Source organism: Miscanthus floridulus, chromosome 4 (genome assembly GCF_019320115.1).
Source record: "Miscanthus floridulus cultivar M001 chromosome 4, ASM1932011v1, whole genome shotgun sequence".
NCBI classification, from domain to species: domain Eukaryota; kingdom Viridiplantae; phylum Streptophyta; class Magnoliopsida; order Poales; family Poaceae; genus Miscanthus; species Miscanthus floridulus.
In genome coordinates this window covers 26,880,087-26,900,395 of record NC_089583.1, presented here as the reverse complement: position 1 = coordinate 26,900,395, position 20,309 = coordinate 26,880,087, and the positions used below count along the sequence as shown (strand labels likewise).

Below are 20,309 nucleotides of genomic sequence, written 5' to 3'. Positions count from 1 at the left end.
CTTTTAACTATTCTGCTCAATATAATTCACCAAAAATGGCATTTGAACATAAGTTTAATTTCTTGTCGATTCAACGAAAAGTTCTAGTTTAGATTCTGGATTCGATGTTTTGGGCTTTCAAAAATACTATTGAACAACATCTATTCAACCAAAACAAAAGTTGCATTTTTATCTACTAAACTTGTACTTCAAATCTTACTTAAATACTAAATACAAGTTATATTTTATCTTTGTTTACAAAAATTGCTTTCCAGGCTTAATCAAATAAAACAAGCCATTCGCTATTCATTCGCTAGAATTACTATCAGGCATTTTCAAGCACTTTCTTCACGCTTTTTCCAACACAAACCCTAAATGACCTTTATTCACGGATTATTCAAAAGTTTTTAAGCCCAAGACAAGTGGATCGGTAACACTTAATTGGTTCCTTTATTCACGAAGCGAGTCACACACTAAAAAAACGTATTCACATGGATTTATTTGGCCTTGACCTCTGAGCTAACGAAGGCGGTAACACCAGGGTGTTATAGCCACCTAGGTATGCAAACAAGATGAAGCAAAATTTTGTTTATAAGTTGGACAAGGCCTTATATGGACTCAAGCAAGCACCACGTGCTTGGTATGCGTGACTGTGTGAAAAATTGGAAGCTTTGGGATTTGTACCCTCAAAGGCAGACACTTCAATGTTCTACTATAAGAGGGGGAAACATATCATGTTTGTCCTGGATTATGTAGACAATATTATTGTGGGGAGCTCCTCTCACGAAGCAACAAATGCTTTGCTCAAGGACTTGGAGCGAGAATTTGCGCCAAAAGATCTTGGGGATATTCACTACTTCTTGGGTATTGAGGTCAAGAGATCTCGAGATTGTTTGAAGCTGTCACAAGAAAGATATGTTGTTGACGTTGTACAATGAGCCGGTATGGGTCAGTGTAAGCCCATTAATACTCCACTCTCCAAAACAGAAAAGCTTATTGCAACTGAGGGAGATAACCTTGGACCTAAAGACTCGACAAGGTATAGAAGAATAGTGGGGGCATTACAGTATCTCAGTCTCACAAGACAGGATATTTCCTTCTCTGTGAATAAGGCTTGTCAGTTCATCCTTGTGCCGACCATAGTCCATTGGTGTGATGTGAAGAAGCTAGGATACTGCGATCTGTGCATGGGTCCCTAAATCTGGGACTCATAATTGGAAGATCTCAGTCCATGATGGTAAGTGCTTTTTCGGATGAAGACTCGGTAGGATGCCCTGATGACCAGAGATCAACTGGTGGTTTCGATGTGTTTCTCAAGTCAAATTTGATCTCATGGTGTGCCAGGAAACAAGCGACAGTTTCACGGTCAAGTAGATAAGTAGAATACAAAGTGCTAGCCAATGCGACTGCAGAGATAATGTGGGGGTAGAAACTCCTTGATGAATTGGGAATTGAGCATCCTTCTGCAGCTCAGTTCTGGTGTGACAACATTGGTGCAACATATCTGTCAACAAATCCAGTGTTTCATGCTCGTACCAAACACATTGAAATATATTTTCATTTTGGAGAGAAACAGTAGCACAAAACTTCTGGATATTCAGTTCATTCATTCAGAAGACCAGCTTGCTGATGGGTTTACAAAGCTAGTTGCAGGAGCCAAGATATATAAGTTCAGGAACAATCTCAACCTTGTAGCCGGCTGAGATTGAGTGGAGGGTGCTAAGATGAGTATTGTTCAGTAGGGTTGGTTAGGAACGTTCCTTGTCTTGTAATCCATGGTACATAGTTTGTTATGGGTGTATCTATCTTGTTGTATCTTGATTCATTGGACAAGCCACACTAGGGCTGTTCCTGGCACGCAACCGAGCCGTCATGTGACGCAACTCGTTCCACCAATTCTCACAGGTACGAGCGATTCATCCTGAGGAAAACGAACATGACGTGGTCGTTTTAAAAATAGAGAATGAGAAATTTAGAAATCTTATTGTATTACTCAATTTTTGTAGATATTTTATTTAAAAATGGCTAAATCATAGATTTTAGAATTTGGAATCTAATTTTAAATAATCTCTTGGAGGTACACTTAGACAATGTGCACATTAGGGGGCGCAAGCAGCAACGGCGATTGGGGTGGGATGTGTCGTCGCCCAGTCCAATCATCACTGCTTGTAGGATTGTATATTGGGCAGCATAAGTGGCGTGGCCAGGGCAGGCCCTAAAAATTAGGGGGCCCCTAATCTGAGCATCTCCAACAGTACCTAAAAAATTCTTCCTAAAATCATTGAGTTTTCCAAGTCCCAAAACAATATTCGAAGCATCAAAGATGGGTTTCTCTAATAGTTTTCTAAAAAAAACACTCCTAAAAAATAAAAAAACAAACCCAGTGGCATTTTCATAAATGGCGTCATCTAAAGGTAGAGAAAAAAGCATCGTGTGCGTCGCTGCGGTTCGATTGCTCCTCCGACTCGGCGAGGGGTGCGATGTCGGAGCCGACGGACGCTGCCTCGCTGGCTGGCACCAGGACCGTGGCAAGGATGTTGTGCTGCTCGAGCAGTCGAACCATCTCCGCCACGCTCGAGGAGTCGGCGAGGCTCTGGATCAAGCAGGGACTCGCCAAGGGCGTCGCCATCGGCAGCAACGGCATCATCTTGACCATCTGGGCATTCAACGTCTGGTACGGCAGCCGCCTCGTCATGTACCATGGATACCAGGGCGGCACCGTCTTCGCCGTCTCCGCTGCCATTGTCGTCGGTGGCCTGTACGTGACCGTGATTTTATCATCAGTCTGCTCTGCTGCATGTTACTCCTAGTCCTAGATGATGATGTGATGACGGCGCCATTAACGAAACCATGCAGAGCTCTGGAGTCCGGGCTGTCGAACGTCAAGTACTTCTCCGAGGCGAGCTCAGCGGCGGAGAGGGTCCAGGAGGTGATCCAGCGGGTGCCCAAGATCGTCTCAGAGAGCAGCGCCGGCGACGAGCTGGCCTATGTCGCCGGGGAGGTGGAATTCAAGAACGTGGAGTTCTGCTACCCATCGCGCCCGGAGACCCCGATCTTCGCGAGCTTCAACCTGCCCGTGCCGGTGGGGTGCACGGTGGCGCTGGTGGACGGCAGCGGGTTCGGGAAGTCGACGGTGATCGCGCTGCTGAAGCGGTAGGTGACCCTGGACGGCGTGGACATCCGGCGGCTGCAGCTCAAGTGGCTGCGTGCGCAGATGGGGCTTGTCAGCCAGGAGCCGGCGCTGTTCGCGACGTCGATCCGGGAGAACACCCTGTTCGGCAAGGAGGACGCCACAAAGGAGGAGGTCGTCGCGGCGGCGAAGGCTGCCAACGCCCACAACTTCATCTCCCAGTTGTCACAGGGCTACGACACGCAGACAAGCTATTTACCACACCACTTTTGCAACTGTCGTATGCATGCAGTCGTTTGGTTCGCTACGCTTAGCAGCAGAGGGTCACGTGTGCCTCACGTGTCTCCCCTTCATACGTGGACAGCCACGTCAACTGCTTGACACCGCCTGGGCTGTTTAAGACCTATATGGACCGAATTAAGTGGATTGGAGAGCCAAAAGTGTGATTTCATAGTTTGGGGACCCAGACGAAATCAGCCCAATACTTTAAGGACCGGCCGTGCAATTTTCTCTTTTATTTGTCAAGATATAGTAGCATCATTTGGGGCCTGGCTGATTGGATCGGTAGTGTTAAGTTCACATGCCCATGACAAGAGTTTTGGTTTTTCCACTATTAATATTTAATAAACAAGAACATAAACATAGGTTGATTATAAGTTGCTTAAGCTATCACAAATATAAATGTGTGAATGTTTAACATAGACGGTTTATGTAAAACAGTCGTATCTATTAATTCATTTTCAGTGGTGGCTTAGTAACATAAACCATATAAAAAAATATTTTTAAAAATTCAAATGCTCTCCGTCATATTATAATCAGTAAAGCATAATTTAACATATAGTTATGAATAATTAATTAATCTAATTTAATAAAGAAATTCACCATCTAGATCTAGATAATGAAAATCTAGGTCTTGATCTACTACTAGATCTATAACTACTCCACTCATGTATGGATCCATAATTATGAAATTGATGATATATAATGGAAGAAACATGCTTTGCATCCCCCCTCCATACACACACACCATAAAACCTAGATCGAATCAGACCACAAATTATGAAGATTCATCCAAACATATATATATAGGACATATGCATTAACTAAACTTCTTGAGCAACCTCATTTAGAGAAATGGAGATCAAAACCTACCCTTGTATTTTGCATGTTTGAATCTCTAGGGATGTCTAGAATGGGGGGCTGGCTTGGTTAGTACAGTACTGGTTGGGGAGGAAGAATGGTATTTATAGGGCATGTTTGGCACAGCTCAGCTTCACTAGTAAAGCCGTTTTTTTATAAACAGCTTCATGAGCAACTTTTTAGATGAAGCTGAGCTATTTTGGAAAAACTGTTTGGCAAAACAACTTCATGCATGGATGAGAAAGAGAAATAAGGGAAAGAGTTGGGATAAGCTACTTTTTCAGCTTCATCCCAACTCATGTCTTTGTGAGAGGGGGAGAAAAACAACTTTATAGCTGTTTTAGAAATGAGTGTTTGGCAAATAAAATAGCTCACAACAGCTTGTGAAGCTATTGTGAGCTGTGCCAAACATGCCCATAGAGTTGTTTGTATAGTCTTTAGGTTAAGAAAAATACTAGCGTAGATACATTTACACTAGAGTTTTTCTTAACATACTGACTATACAAACAACTCTATGGGCCTGTTTGGCACAGCTTCACGAGGAAAATGGACTTGGCGAATGACCCATAAACAGAATTTGACTAATCAATACTACCTTTTTGACTGGACTTGCTACTTGATGGAATAATGACACGCGCGTGCATAGAGCACAAGCACAGCTGCCCAAGTTGTGAAGTGTTGACGCACTCTGCATGCTATTTATGAAACCCTTGACTTCCTGAGCGCACAATGCTACTAGCTACCAGAGGCAAGGAGACCATTCTCTGTACTGGCTCAAATCCCTCCGCACCTAGCAGCCTAGCTATGATGTTCCTCCAGCTGCTTTTGCTGCTCTCCGCCATAGCAACCAACTGTGCAAGTGCAACCGCTACCGCTTCCTTGCCAAACCATAATGGTGACGAAGGAGCTCTTCTCGCTTTCAAGGCAATGATGTCCGGCCACTCTGGCGTGCTGGACTCGTGGAACAAGAGCACCAGCTACTGCAGCTGGGAGGGCGTCACCTGCGGCAGGAGGCACCGGTGGAGGGTGGTAGGCCTGAACCTCAGTTCCCAGGGGCTCGCCGGCACCATCTCCCCTGCCATCGGCAACCTCACCTTCCTGCGCTTACTCGACCTGAGCTACAACAGCCTTCAGGGTGAGATCCCAGCCAGCATCGGCTCCCTCCGGCGGCTCCGAGGCCTTCACCTGGTTCAAAACACGCTCACTGGTGTCATCCCGAGTAACATCAGCCGCTGCATCAGCCTCCGTGAGATTTTCATCCAAGACAACAAAGGCCTGCAGGGAAGCATACCAGCCGAGATTGGCAGCATGCCATCGCTCGGTTCTAGCGCTGGACAACAACAGCATTACCGGAACCATCCCGTCGTCTCTTGGCAATCTTTCCCGGTTGGCCGCGTTGTCCTTGGCAATCAACTATCTTGAGAGATCAATCCTTGCAGGCATCGGCAACAATCCATATCTCAAGTGGCTTCAACTCTCCCTTAATAATCTCTCTGGTGTGCTCCCTCCTTCCCTATTCAACCTGTCATCTGTTTATTACTTTTTTGTGGCAAATAACAAGCTGCATGGCCATCTACCAACTGACCTGGTGAAAAGCATTCCGAGCATCGAAAAACTTTTGATTGGAGGAAACCGATTTACTGGAGCTCTTCCGCTGTCGCTAACCAATCTCTCCAGGCTCCAGCTTCTTGACTTGGGATTTAATAATTTTACTGGAGTTGTTCCTGCTGAATTGGGCAGGTTGCAACAACTTCAAAAGTTTGCTCTGTCTGATAACATGTTAGAGGCAAACAACGAGGAAGAGTGGCAATTTATTGGTTCTTTGGTGAATTGTAGCAGATTACAGGGACTGGGCTTTGGATGGAACAGGTTTGTAGGGAAGCTGCCAGGTCCGTTGGTTAATCTGTCTATTAATCTCCAGTGGTTGCAGATTGCCAACAACAACGTATCCGGTGTCATCCCATCAGATATTGGAAATTTGGCAGGACTTGAGGTGCTTGATTTTGGCAAAAACTTACTCACTGGGGTCATTCCTGAAAGCATTGGGAAGCTTACACAATTGAAGGTGCTAGGCCTCAATTCAAACTACCTCTCAAGACATCTACCATCCTCCATCGGGAACCTGTCTAGTCTACTTCAGCTTTATGCAGGCGGCAACAGCTTGGAGGGGCCAATTCCACCAACCATTGGAAACTTGAGCAAACTTTTAGGCTTAGCTCTGCAAAATAACAACCTTACTGGATTGATTCCTAATGAGATTATGGAGCTGCCATCGATCACAATGTTTCTGGCTCTGTCCAACAACATGCTGGAGGGACCACTTCCGTTAGAAGTTGGTAGTTTGGTACATCTTGAACAGCTCTTCCTATCAGGAAACAAACTATCAGGTGAGATACCTGATACTATTGGCAACTGCAGGGTCATGGAAATCCTCTCAATGGATGGCAACTCGTTCCAGGGAAATATACCTGCTACGTTCAAGAACATGGCAGGCTTGACTGTACTTAATTTGACGGACAACAAACTAGATGGAAGCATCCCTGGCAACCTGGCTACCCTTACCAACCTACAGGAGTTGTATCTTGGCCACAACAATTTATCCGGAACAATCCCAGAGCTTTTAGGTAATTCAACATCGCTGCTTCGTCTAGATCTGTCCTACAACAGTTTGCAAGGTGAAGTACCAAAAGGAGGAGTTTTCAAAAATTTGACTGGACTATCAATTGTTGGTAACAATGCATTGTGCGGGGGATACCACAGCTCCATCTGCCAAAATGCTCGAGCTTTCATGCAAGAAAGAATAGCAAAGGCATACCCAAGTTTCTTCTAATAACAATCCCAACAATAGGAAGTCTCATCTTATTTTTTCTGGTTTGGGCTGGATTTCACTACAGAAAGTCCAAGACAGCACCGAAGAAAGATCTGCCACCACAATTTGCAGAGGTAGGGCTTCCAATAGTTCCGTACAATGATATACTGAAAGGAACAAATGGATTTTCAGAAGCAAATGTGCTTGGAAAGGGAAGATATGGTACAGTATACAAGGGCACACTAGAAAATCAAGCCATTGCCGTCGCCGTAAAGGTGTTTAATGTCCAGCAATCAGGATCCTACAAAAGCTTCCAGGCTGAATGTGAGGCACTAAGAAGAGTGAGGCACCGATGCCTTCTAAAGATCATTACATGTTGTTCTAGCATCAACCACCAGGGTCAAGACTTCAGAGCACTAGTCTTTGAGTTCATGGCTAATGGCAGCTTAGATAGATGGATCCACTCAAATTTAGAAGGCCAAAATAGACAAGGAGCGCTCAGTCTGTCACAGAGGTTGGATATCGCTGTGGACATTGTGGATGCTTTGGACTATCTTCACAACGGTTGCCAGCCATTGATCATCCATTGTGATCTCAAGCCAAGTAACATTCTTCTCAATCAGGACATGAGAGCTCGAGTTGGAGATTTTGGCATTGCTAGAATTCTAGATGAAGCAACAAGCAAACATCCTGTGAATTCCAGTAGCACCATAGGAATAAGAGGTTCCATTGGATATATTGCTCCAGGTAACTAAAGTTATTTTATTTCATGCTTCAAATAATAGCATCTATCCCTATTAGCTAATCAATATGTGTTGTTGCATGGGTTAGTAATTGTTAAAAAATAAGTCAGAAATTCATGGATAATTGGGTTAGAGCTCAACAAAATTGCTTATCTTTGCTCTTTCCCATTTGCTCATATGCTTGCCTTTAGTTTGAATCTTAGCTTCCGCTATGTGTTGGATATAGAAACTGCCATTCAATGCTTCCCTCAAACATGTACCCATCGTCTGCGACACACATCATGCATTTATACCATAAGTGGATAACTTGGAAAATATATATGGTTACTTGTAAAATAGTTTTTTTTAACAGACGTTGTATGCTATTAGATTTAGACTCAGAATTAGTTTAAAATGTTTATAATAACAACACAGGTGGGTTATTTTAAGTTAGTTTTCACAATGTCATATGTTGGTAATTTAAATATACAAGATAGGAAAGGCCATTTAAGAATGTTTTTATAATGGCCGAGGTGTGTAATTTTTTAGAAAGCACAATATACCAAATGCATATTATCACCACTGGTAACTATAGTATACTGAATTGATGACTGATGCCTTTTATTTTTGTGAGAACATCTCAGATTTACTTTTAGTTATGGCTTATTATCTTGTGAGCACTAATGTGGAGGCTCCAGTAGGATTATCCAATTGCTAATAGTAAGATGCACATCAAGTAGTCTTTGAGTTTTATACATATATATACCTATGTATCCTCATATTTCATTCCACTCCAGAATATGGAGAAGGGCTTGCGGTGTCAACATCTGGAGATGTGTTTAGTCTTGGCATCACTTTGATCGAGATGTTCACAGGGAAGAGCCCGACAGATGATATGTTTAGAGATGGGATAAGCTTGCATTATTATGCCGAGGCAGCTCTTCCTGACAAGATAATGGAGATAGCAGATTCCAACATCTGGCTGCATGATGGAGTAAACAATAGCAATGATACAAGACATATAACAAGAACCAGGGAATGTTTGTCGGCCGTCATTCAGCTTGGTGTCCTTTGTTCAAAGCAATTGCCCACGGAGCGATTGTCAATGAACGATGCTGCTACAAAGATGCATGCTATCAGAGATAAATATATTTTTACTCAATAATAAAATGGTGTTAGTTCATACTATTAGTCACCACTACCTTATACTATCATGTTTCTCTAAATGTATTGTTGGAGTCTATAATATATTTGCTTATCTTTTTTCGGTAGTAATATCTCCTTCTATTAATATATCTACCCAGGGAGCAACCCCCTCCTGTTATGTAAACAAGTATACATATTTGATTATTTTGGGGATGTGTTGTACATGTTTTTTTATCAATTTTGCTGTGTTGTCTTTTATCATAGGCTGATAGGCATCATCATTGGTTAAGATGTTGGTGATCCCAAAAGATAATGGGTTAGTTGGAATCATGCTAGTATAAATGTCACGATGCCATTACACTATTTGTCTGACTTGTTATTACATTTTGCTGTATAATCAAACCATACCACTTTATACATATTTGATGATGTTGAGCCCACATATAGTCAATTGTATTTCGGTATTGCCTACAATCCCCTTTTTCTTCCCCTCCTCCGATGCCTCCAGCTTGCCTAATGCCCTAACCCACTAATGTGGGCTCAATGATGGTGGCCCTCCTAGGCTTTGGAGAGGGACACAAGGCCCGTGTGGAAGTCCCAGATTGGTTTTGATAATTGAGTGACAACCATAGGTGGTACACTAGGTTGAGCAAGATATAGAACCATGGTGAAGATGTGGCTTGGTGATGTGATGATAGTGCCCATGTGTGGTTAATGTAATGATTTAAACTATTGTAATAGTAAATACGTTTAGTCTGATATTCTATAATTTGAAATATATATGTGTTTGGACTTCCTAGGTCCACATATATATATTGGTACTTGATTTTACATTGTAAAACTGGGTGCGGCAAATTGTTATCGGAGCCTAGTTGATTGTAGGATGATCAGCCTAGTTAGAACTACACGACTTTTAGGCTTTTATCTCTTACTCCTCCCTCATGTGGTCAGGCATAGCAAGGAGGCCAGCAGGGAGCTAGCGACCCTGACGGAGAGGACTCCGATAGCTCCGATGATGATGGGGTAGTGGTGGCAACGACAACTACTAGGGCTGATAGGACGCCAAGCGTTGGACCATGGAATTATGCACCCACGTACAATGGTAACAACTTCTACCACCTATGTATGTTGCCTCTCCTGCATCATTTCTACACTCAAGTAGAGGTGGGGTACATGACTGAGCACTGGATTCACCCGAGGCACTAGGGCTTTTGGAAGACCTTGGTGTACATCAACATGGCTGGACAGGTGCGCTCTGTCCACAACCCGAGGCACATGAGACAGTTGTTGGAGATGATGTCAGGTAAGATCTGGGGGTCTACCGCTCCTTCTTCCCTCGGATAGAGAGGGAGCCAGACTGCTACCTTCATCACCATGAGAGCGGTCAGTCTAGGTGTTGGGGTTTAGTCCCACATCGTGTAGCGATGGTGGGGGAGCACAACATATAAGGCGAGAGAAGCCCCCACCTATCAGGCTAGTCTTTTGGGTTGAGAAGGCCCAAGGCTTTATATGTTGTTAGCTCCGGTGGACCTGGACCTGTGGGAGCGCAGGCTCGTCGTAACGAGCCGGGCCGGCTGTAAGCCAGCTCCAAGATCGAGAACTCGGTGGTCACCACCGGTTCCAACAATTGGTATCAGAGCCGGTACCCGAGGTCAGAAAAAGCTAAACCCGATAAAAAAATCTCGAGCGTCACATATGGCGGGGGCACCCCGATGTATGACTAAGGGGGAGATTGTTGGGGTTTAGTCCCACATTATGTAGCGATGGTGGGGGAGCACAACATATAAGGCGGGAGAACCCCCACCTATCAGGCTAGTCTTTTGGGTTGAGTAGGCCCAAAGACCTTATATGTTGTAGCTCCGGTGGACTTGGGACATGTGGGAGCGTAGGCTCGTGGTAACGAGCCAGGCCGGCTGTAAGCCAGCTCCAAGATCGTGAACTCGATGGTCACCACCGGTTCCAACAATTGATATCAGAGCCGGTACCCATGGTTAGAAAAAGCTAAACCCGATAAAAAAATCTCGAGCATCACATATGGCGGGGGCACCCCGATGTGTGACTAAGGGGGAGATTGTTGGGGTTTAGTCCCACATCGTGTAGCGATGGTGGGGGAGCACAATATATAAGGCGGGAGAAGCCCCCACCTATCAGGCTAGTCTTCTGGGTTGAGAAGGCCCAAGGCTTTATATGTTGTTAGCTCCGGTGGACCTGGACCTGTGGGAGCGCAGGCTTGTCGTAACGAGCCGGGCCGGCTGTAAGCTAGCTCCAAGATCGAGAACTCGGTGGTCACCACCGGAGCCTACGCTCAATCTCCCCCTTAGTCACACATCGGGGTGCCCCCGCCATATGTGACGCTCGAGATTATTTTATCGGGTTTAGCTTTTTCTGACCTCGGGTACCGGCTCTGATACCAATTGTTGGAACCGGTGGTGACCACCGAGTTCACGATCTTGGAGCTGGCTTGCAGCCGGCCCGGCTCGTTACCACAAGCCTGCGCTCCCACAGGTCCAGGTCCACCAGAGCTAACAACATATAAAGCCTTGGGCCTTCTCAACCCAAAAGACTAGCCTGATAGGTGGGGGCTTCTCCCACCTTATATGTTGTGCTCTTCCACCATCGCTACACGATGTGGGACTAAACCCGAACACTAGGTGCCAAGTGTCTTCAGTTGTAATACGTATGTTTCCTCCGATATTCTATAATTTAGAATATAAATGTGTTTGGACTTTCCAGGCGTACATATATCGGTGCTTGGTTTGACTATGTAAAAATGGTATGACAAGACAAGACATTTGTCATCCGTTGCTTCCTTCTAATCAGACATACGTACGCTTGTCTCGGTTGTTTCGTTGGTGTTGAACAACAACCGGTACGGTGGTTGTTGAAACCACTTGCATGACAGGTAGACAGTCCCTTCAAACCAAAATGGCACGCATTCCAGCATGACTGCATGGGTTGACCGCTAATAGTATTTAATAGACAAGAGCAACGCTGCCAAAACACCTGCATCCTTCACATTTTCAAAGCCACTTCTTACAGGCAGGAGCTTCCTGCCACGATTATCTCTATCCATTCTCAGTTTCTTTCTGTAGGTATATATGTGTGGCATCGTGTCTCTTTTCTAGAGTTCTTATTGGTATCTAAAATTTTTGAACTAATATCATCTGCTTTGTAATGTGTGCCTCTGATGAGTGCAGACATATATATCGAGCTCAGGATGAGAATCTGGTATCGCCCTGTTCGCTTGGCTTATAAGCCGTACTTTTTCGGCCAACGAATAATATTTTTCTCTCACAACAAATCAGCCAACAGTACTTTCAGCCATGTCTGTCTGCTGCTTTTCTTCCTGGTCATATCTACTATTTTACTCTTGGGTTCTTCCCAAACAACTCCAAGCAGCAATAACAAGGACCGAGAGGCTCTCCTTGATCTGAAATCCTTCATCACCAGTGATCCCTCCGAGGCTCTATCATCATGGGGGAATGGTTCGTCGGAGTGCACATGGACAGGGGTGAACTGCAAAAATGGTGGCAAGGTTACAGAGCTGGATCTCAAGGCCCTCAACTTGGTTGGGACTATCAGCCCTCACATTGGCAATCTCACAGCTCTACGTTCCTTGTACCTACATGATAATCACTTTGCCAGTAACATCCCTAACCATCTCGGTCGGCTTCGTCAACTCCAATTGCTAAATCTTAGTGGTAACCTTCTTACCGGAACCATTCCCCCGGCTTTCACAAACTGCACAGTCTCATGACCATCGATTTGTCAGGGAACGCCATTTCTGGTGGAATCCCTGCATCCATGCATCTTGTTCAGAAACTTCGGGTCCTAAACACGGGGAAGAACCAGCTAGATGGCAGTATTCCCCCATCAATTGGCAACTTGTCACTGCTAAGCCATCTTGATGTCAATACAAACAACCTCACCGGTGAAATCCCTGAAGCAATGGGCAGGCTGGATCATATCCAGCACCTCCAGCTCTCCATAAATAGCCTAAAAGGCATAGTTCCCCGCAACTTTACAATCGCTCTACACTTGTTTTCTTTGCATTTGCAAAGAATGACCTTTATGGTGAGATCCCGAGTGACATCGGTTTTCGGCTCCCAAACCTACGCGTGTTCCGCAATTGCTTCAACAAGTTCAGTGGTCCGATCCCACCGTCTCTCCACAACGTGACCAAGATTGAAAGCATAAGGATGTCTAACAACCTATTTACCGGCTCAGTGCCACCTGGTCTTAACAGACTACATAGTCTTGTCATGTACAATATTGGCTTCAACCATATATCTGACACCACAAGCATCATTACAGGCCTAACAAACTGCACTAACCTGCAATTCATTGCCCTTGATGAGAATCTCATCGAGGGATGGCTGCCTGATTCATTTGGCAACCTGTCAAGTTCCCTTGAAAAGCTATACCTTGGCGGCAACAGGATAAACGGTCAAATACCGCTGTCCATAGGAAGTTTAACATCTTTAACATTGCTCAACATGAGTTACAACCAACTATGTGGGAGTATCCCATCAGAGATAGGTCGTCTCAGCCAGCTGACAGTGCTTGGGCTTGCTGGGAACAAACTTTCATGGCTACTCCCAGCAGAGATTGGGCACCTTACTCAACTCACATGACTAGAGATTAGCAAGAATGAGTTGGTTGGTAGAATCCCAGACGAGTTGGGTCTGCTCCAGCGTGTTCTTTCTCTGGATATATCCAGCAACAAACTTCATGGGGACATCCCTTCCTCCCTCTTTGCACTCAGGAGCCTTAGTTCTGTTCTTAATCTGTCACATAATTCACTTTCTGGAGCATTAACTGATACCATTGGCCAGTTAGAGAATATCATCGCCATTGACCTCTCCGACAATCTACTCAACAGCAGTATCCCACTGTCGATAGGGCAGTGCCGGAGCCTGCAAGCATTATCCTCGAGCAGAAATGATATGTCAGGAGTGATCCCTGATAGTATTGGGAATAATCTTAGAGGTATGCAAATACTAGACCTTTCAGACAACAAGTTAACCGGTAGCATACCTGAAAGCCTAGCGAAGCTGACTCTTAAACTATTAAACCGCTCAATGAATGACCTAGCCAAGTGTCTTCAGTTGTAATACCTATGTTTCCTCCGATATTCTATAATTTAGAATATAAATGTGTTTGGACTTTCCAGGCGTACATATATCGGTGCTTGGTTTGACTATGTAAAAATGGTATGACAAGACAAGACATTTGTCATCCGTTGCTTCCTTCTAATCAGACATACGTACGCTTGTCTCGGTTGTTTCGTTGGTGTTGAACAACAACCGGTACGGTGGTTGTTGAAACCACTTGCATGACAGGTAGACAGTCCCTTCAAACCAAAATGGCACGCATTCCAGCATGACTGCATGGGTTGACCGCTAATAGTATTTAATAGACAAGAGCAACGCTGCCAAAACACCTGCATCCTTCCCATTTTCAAAGCCACTTCTTACAGCCAAAACACCGCTAATAGTATTTATGTGAAGCTGAGCTGTTTTGGAAAAACTGTTTGGCGAAATAACTTCACCAACAGTTTTATGCATGGATGAGAAAGAGAAATGAGGGAAAGAGCTAGGATAAGCTACTTTTTTTAGCTTTATCCCAACTCATGTCTTTATGAGAGGGGGAGAAAAACAGCTTTATGGATGAAGCTATTTTAGAAATGAATGTTTGGCAAATAAAACAGCTCACAACAGCTCGTGAAGCTGTGCCAAACAGGCCCATAGAGTTGTTTGTATAGTCAGTATGTTAAGAAAAACTCTAGTGTAAATGTATCTACGCTGGTGTGAACCTTAAGAAAACTGTCCGTATAAATCCTTCTACCCTTGGGGGTCACACTTAAGCTAACTGTCAGTATAGATATATTTTACACTAGCGGTAGTGATTTACCTTTTGTGGTTTTCTTAAACCTACCTGCACTGATGGCTCATAACCATGGGCCCACTCTTCTCTTTCTATTGACTCCTATTCTTTATGAATCGTCTATGAAAAAAACTAGACGTCAGGAAAAAAAAAACTATTTCTGTATTAGTGAAAGGGGCCCATATGTCATAGGCTCTTGCAGAATTAATTTTATAAACATGTGCCATTCAGACGGCCTCCAAAATAAAGTGTCACGCAAATATTGATGCTACTTTAATTAATCCTAACATATTTCTTAGTAAAAATAATCATCAAACACTCAGCACATGATGATTTTTCCCCCACCCTACATACCCAAGACTGTCGGTCTATCTTGAGGTCGTCGACAGGCATCAACTTCAGAGTTCGCAGACTTTCCCTTTGTTTCAACATATGACTGTTTCCGCACCAGTACCCAACAAGACAATGGTCATCAGTTCCAGAACACCGTTTTAGACACGCTAGTGCTGATTTCCCCGGTCTGTGATAATGATATATAGAGCTGTCCTGAAATATTGGTTTGAACACATCTGTAATGATGCAATGCAAGGGCGGTAACCAATCTATGACATCTGCTCGGCGGTGCGGGTGATTAGGTTTTTGGGGAGCGTCTTCGCGACTGCTCGCTTCTTCCTGGTGACTACCGACGTCTTCTTCTTCCTCCTCGGATCATCTACTTCTCGGTGGACGTTCGAGGGACTGCAATGCCTACATCTTCCTGCACCGACTGTGGTCTGCGACTTCGAGCAACTCACCATGAGTGGGACTGGAGCCACCGGTGCTTTGAGCATGGGTCCCTCCGCAGGGTACATCTCTATTATCAAATTGGTTAAATTCAATCTCATTTTCGCTATGATGAGTACGTTGTTTAAGAACATATTTGCTACTAATCTAAGCAGTAGTAAAATCACACATGTGCACATATTTGTCATCACAAATTTGTTATTATTTTTCTAGATTAATTTTAACATGAAAATGCCTAAATTTCTAACAATCAAAAACCTGATATTAAGCAATTTTCTGTTAGTGGTTTTGCTGCTGCTTTGAAGCCAAATGATATTTTAACATGAATTGGACTAGGAAGCCTCGGGCTGGTGATTAAGAAAGGGGAAGGGAGAGTGGTACACTGCCACCGCCACGTCGCGGGAAGCGGCCCCGGCAGAGGTGGCCCGGTCACAACCCGACTAGGCACGGTAGCGCGGGGATATGACCGCACGAGCGAGGGGCAGGCGGCATGTCGGTTAGCGCTTGGACGGAGCCATTGAAGGTGTGCCCGTTTGCGGCCACGCGCACGTAGCAGCACGGCGTTGCAATGCAGTAGACTACATACGACATCAAGCTCGGGCTTGGTAGGTGGATTGTGCAGCTGGGAACAAATGCTACAGCGGCCGGGTGAGTCGGAGGGCATGGGACAACGCCACGAGCAGCGGCGCGGCTTGAGACAAGGAGGGCAGCGGGTGGGGCAGCTACGCTGCAGGGCGGCAGCGGCGGCTGAGGGGCGAGTGCCGAGGCCATCGGCCAGCAGCAGGCGTCGCAGCCGAAGGTGGCCAAGCCATGGCCACGCCACAGCCAGGCCGAGGGCGGCCACCATCAGCTTGCCCACGCACGCGCGAGGCCAGAGGCATCCATGGCGCGCACCAAACGTGGTGACCACACACTCCCGGCCGAACGGCCAGACACGTGCTAAGCACAAATTTTAAAACGTCAAAACCAACCGCTTAGAGCCCGGTCGAGTTTAAAACAAGAGTTCAAGATTCTAGTGGCCACTAAGGGCTTCTCGTCCGAGCAACGAGCATGGCCGGAGAGTGAGCATCGAGGGAGATAGAGAGGTGCCAACAGGAGCTCGTCGCGCTGAACACCAGTTCACAACCAAAGCCCGAAACAAGATCGACAACGCGTTCTAACAAAGTTAGGGCAATTTCTGTGACACCACAACAACTCCAACTCGTCCGTGGACTTCACCATGCTAAAGTACTCACTTAGAAGCAACTGACACTACGAAATCATGGAGCTAGTGCTTAAGTGTTTTAGCTAGAATTCAATTGCTAAAATATCATTGTCTACAATCCTTTTCGGATTTAGAAAAAGGCAAGGGTTCAGTTAGAACTAAACAACCACTAACACTTTTGCCATAATTTTTAAAATATCTAAACCTTATTAATTTCAACCAACAAGCATTTCACACAATAGTTCATACTTCATACTAACCCATAGGAGCAAAACATTTAAGTACCTTTTAACTATTCTGCTCAATATAATTCACCAAAAATGGCATTTGAACATAAGTTCAGTTTCTTGCCGATTCAACGAAAAGTTCTAGTTTAGATTCCGGATTCGATATTTTGGGCTTTCAAAAATACTATTGAACAACATCTATTCACCGGAACAAAAGTTGCATTTTTATCTAGTAAACTTGTACTTCGAATCTCACTTAAATACTAAATACAAGTTATATTTTATCTTTGTTTATAAAAATTGCTTTCCAGGCTTAATCAAATAAAACAAGCCATTCGCTATTCATTCGCTAGAATTACTATCAGGCATTTTCAAGCACTTTCTTCACGCTTTTTCCAAAACAAACCCTAAACAACCTTTGTTCACGGATTATTCAAAAGTTTTTAAGCCCAAGACAAGTGGATCGGTAACACTTAATTGGTTCCTTTATTCACGAAGCGAGTCACACACTAAAAAAACGTATTCACAGGGATTTATTAGGCCTTGACCTCTGAGCTAACGAAGGCGGTAACACCAGGTTGTTACAGCCACCTAGGTATGCAAACAAGACGAAGCAAAATTTTGTTTATAAGTTGGACAAGGCCTTATATGGACTCAAGCAAGCACCACGTGCTTGGTATGCGTGACTGTGTGAAAAATTGGAAGCTTTGGGATTTGTACCCTCAAAGGCAGACACTTCAATGTTCTACTATAAGAGGGGGAAACATATCATGTTTGTCCTGGATTATGTAGACAATATTATTGTAGGGAGCTCCTCTCACGAAGCAACAAATGCTTTGCTCAAGGACTTGGAGCGAGAATTTGCGCCAAAAGATCTTGGGGATATTCACTACTTCTTGGGTATTGAGGTCAAGAGATCTCGAGATGGTTTGAAGCTGTCACAAGAAAGATATGTTGTTGACGTTGTACAATGAGCCGGTATGGGTCAGTGTAAGCCCATTAATACTCCACTCTCCAACACAGAAAAGCTTATTGCAACTGAGGGAGATAAGCTTGGACCTAAAGACTCGACAAGGTATAGAAGAATAGTGGGGGCATTACAGTATCTCACTCTCACAAGACAGGATATTTCCTTCTCTGTGAATAAGGCTTGTCAGTTCATCCTTGTGCCGACCACAGTCCATTGGTGTGATGTGAAGAGGCTAGGATACTGCGATCTGTGCATGGGTCCCTAAATCTGGGACTCATAATTGGAAGATCTCAGTCCATGATGGTAAGTGCTTTTTCGGATGAAGACTCGGCAGGATGCCCTGATGACCGGAGATGAACTGGTGTTTTCGATGTGTTTCTCAAGTCAAATTTGATCTCATGGTGTGCCAGGAAACAAGCGACAGTTTCACGGTCAAGTAGAGAAGTAGAATACAAAGTGCTAGCCAATGCGACTGCAGAGATAATGTGGGGGTAGAAACTCCTTGATGAATTGGGAATTGAGCATCCTTTTGCAGCTCAGCTCTGGTGTGACAACATTGGTGCAACATATCTATCAGCAAATCCAGTGTTTCATGCTCGTACCAAACACATTGAAATATATTTTCATTTTGGAGAGAAACAGTAGCACAAAACTTCTGGATATTCAGTTCATTCATTCAGAAGACCAGCTTGCTGATGGGTTTACAAAGCTAGTTGCAGGAGCCAAGATATATAAGTTCAGGAACAATCTCAACCTTGTAGCCGGCTGAGATTGAGTGGAGGGTGCTAAGATGAGTATTGTTCAGTAGGGTTGGTTAGGAATGTTCCTTGTCTTGTAATCCATGGTAGATAGTTTGTTATGGGTGTATCTATCTTGTTGTATCTTGATTCATTGGACAAGCCACACTAGGGCTGTTCCTGGCACGCAACCGAGCCGTCATGTGACGCAACTCGTTCCACCAATTCTCACAGGTACGAGCGATTCATCCTGAGGAAAGCGAACATGGCGTGGTAGTTTTAAAAATAGAGAATGAGAAATTTAGAAATCTTATTGTATTACTCAATTTTTGTAGATATTTTATTTAAAAATGGCTAAATCATAGATTTTAGAATTTGGAATCTAATTTTAAATAATCTCTTGTTGCTACACTTTGACAATGTGCACATTAGGGGGCGCAAGCAGCAACGGCGATTGGGGTGGGATGTGTTGTCGCCCAGTCCAATCATCACTGCTTGTAGGATTGTATATTGGGCAGCATAAGTGGCGTGGCCAGGGCAGGCCCTAAAAATTAGGGGGCCCCTAATCTGAGCATCTCCAACAGTACCTAAAAAATTCTTCCTAAAATCATTATTGAGTTTTCCAAGTCCCAAAACAATATTCGAAGCATCAAAGATGGGTTTCTCTAATAGTTTTCAAAAAAAGCACTCCTAAAAAATAAAAAAACAAACCCAGTGGCATTTTCGTAAATGGCGTCATCTAAAGGTACAGAAAAAAGCATCGTGTGCGTCGCTGCGGTTCGACTGCTCCTCCAACTCGGCGAGGGGCGCGATGTCGGAGCCGACGGGCGCTGCCTCGCCGGCTGGCACCAGGACCGTGGCAAGGATGTTGTGCTGCTCGAGCAGTCGAGCTCATCACCGGCCGCCGCGCCATCAACATCGCCGGCCGTCTGGCGAGCTTTAAAAGGCGCAGGGCCGCGTCATCCAATTGCTGTTAAGCGGCACGAGCACGATGGGGCGTGTGGCTGTGGGTGCCGTGAACGCTGGATTGGTGGTGTCTGAGCTCCGGGTGATTCCGTAGTGGATGCGTCCGTGGGGGCCGGGGAGCTTGCGCGGCTTTATTTCGGAGCATGCGTGGCGCGTAGCGGTGTGTCCGTATGCCGGCAACAAGCCTCTGCGGCGAGGAGCATGCAGTCGATACTGGACTCCCAGGGTGAGGGGCGGATACGCGGACGCGACCACGCGCGTATCTTTACGCGCAAACAGCTCGGTTTTCCCAAATGCTAAGACATGGGGAAGTGGGATTAGGAGTGGTTAGAGATTGATTTTTTCCAATCTTACTATCCTAGATTAGGAGAGTATTTTGAGAACTCTTGGAGATGCTCTCAGTAATTAGTGACTAAGCTTAACTAATTTGAGCCCAGTTAGTCTAAGTGTCAGTTACATTTTTTAGTTCTTTATGCAGCTTACTAGAATCAATGTGCAAACATTCACCAATTATCTACATTGCGATGTTCTAACTCTCGAGTTCACTATGACTACTCGTCTTCCACGTGATAATTCATTATTGGACCCGGCATTGGCATCCACTGACACT

General features: G+C 44.7%; 1 protein-coding gene and 2 pseudogenes across 1 annotated transcript; all 3 read left to right on the top strand.

The window, feature by feature from the left end:
• The first annotated feature begins 2,459 nt into the window (after positions 1–2,459).
• On the top strand, positions 2,460–3,136 carry LOC136548295 (putative multidrug resistance protein). The gene is made up of 2 exons (XM_066539879.1): positions 2,460–2,737; positions 2,836–3,136. The coding sequence occupies exons 1-2, from the start codon at positions 2,460–2,462 to the stop codon at positions 3,134–3,136; spliced, it is 579 nt and encodes a 192-aa protein (XP_066395976.1).
• A 1,921-nt stretch (positions 3,137–5,057) lies between these two features.
• On the top strand, positions 5,058–8,945 carry LOC136548294 (putative receptor-like protein kinase At3g47110; annotated as a pseudogene).
• A 3,198-nt stretch (positions 8,946–12,143) lies between these two features.
• Positions 12,144–14,040, top strand: LOC136548293 (putative receptor-like protein kinase At3g47110; annotated as a pseudogene).
• Positions 14,041–20,309: the final 6,269 nt, after the last annotated feature.

Bases quoted from the DNA above. Each gene is read 5' to 3' on its own strand.
- LOC136548295 (XM_066539879.1), top strand. From the start codon at position 2,460: ATGTCGGAGCCGACGGACGCTGCCTCGCTGGCTGGCACCAGGACCGTG. The intron at 2,738-2,835 runs GTACGTGACCGT...GAAACCATGCAG, and splicing joins GCCATTGTCGTCGGTGGCCT to AGCTCTGGAGTCCGGGCTGT.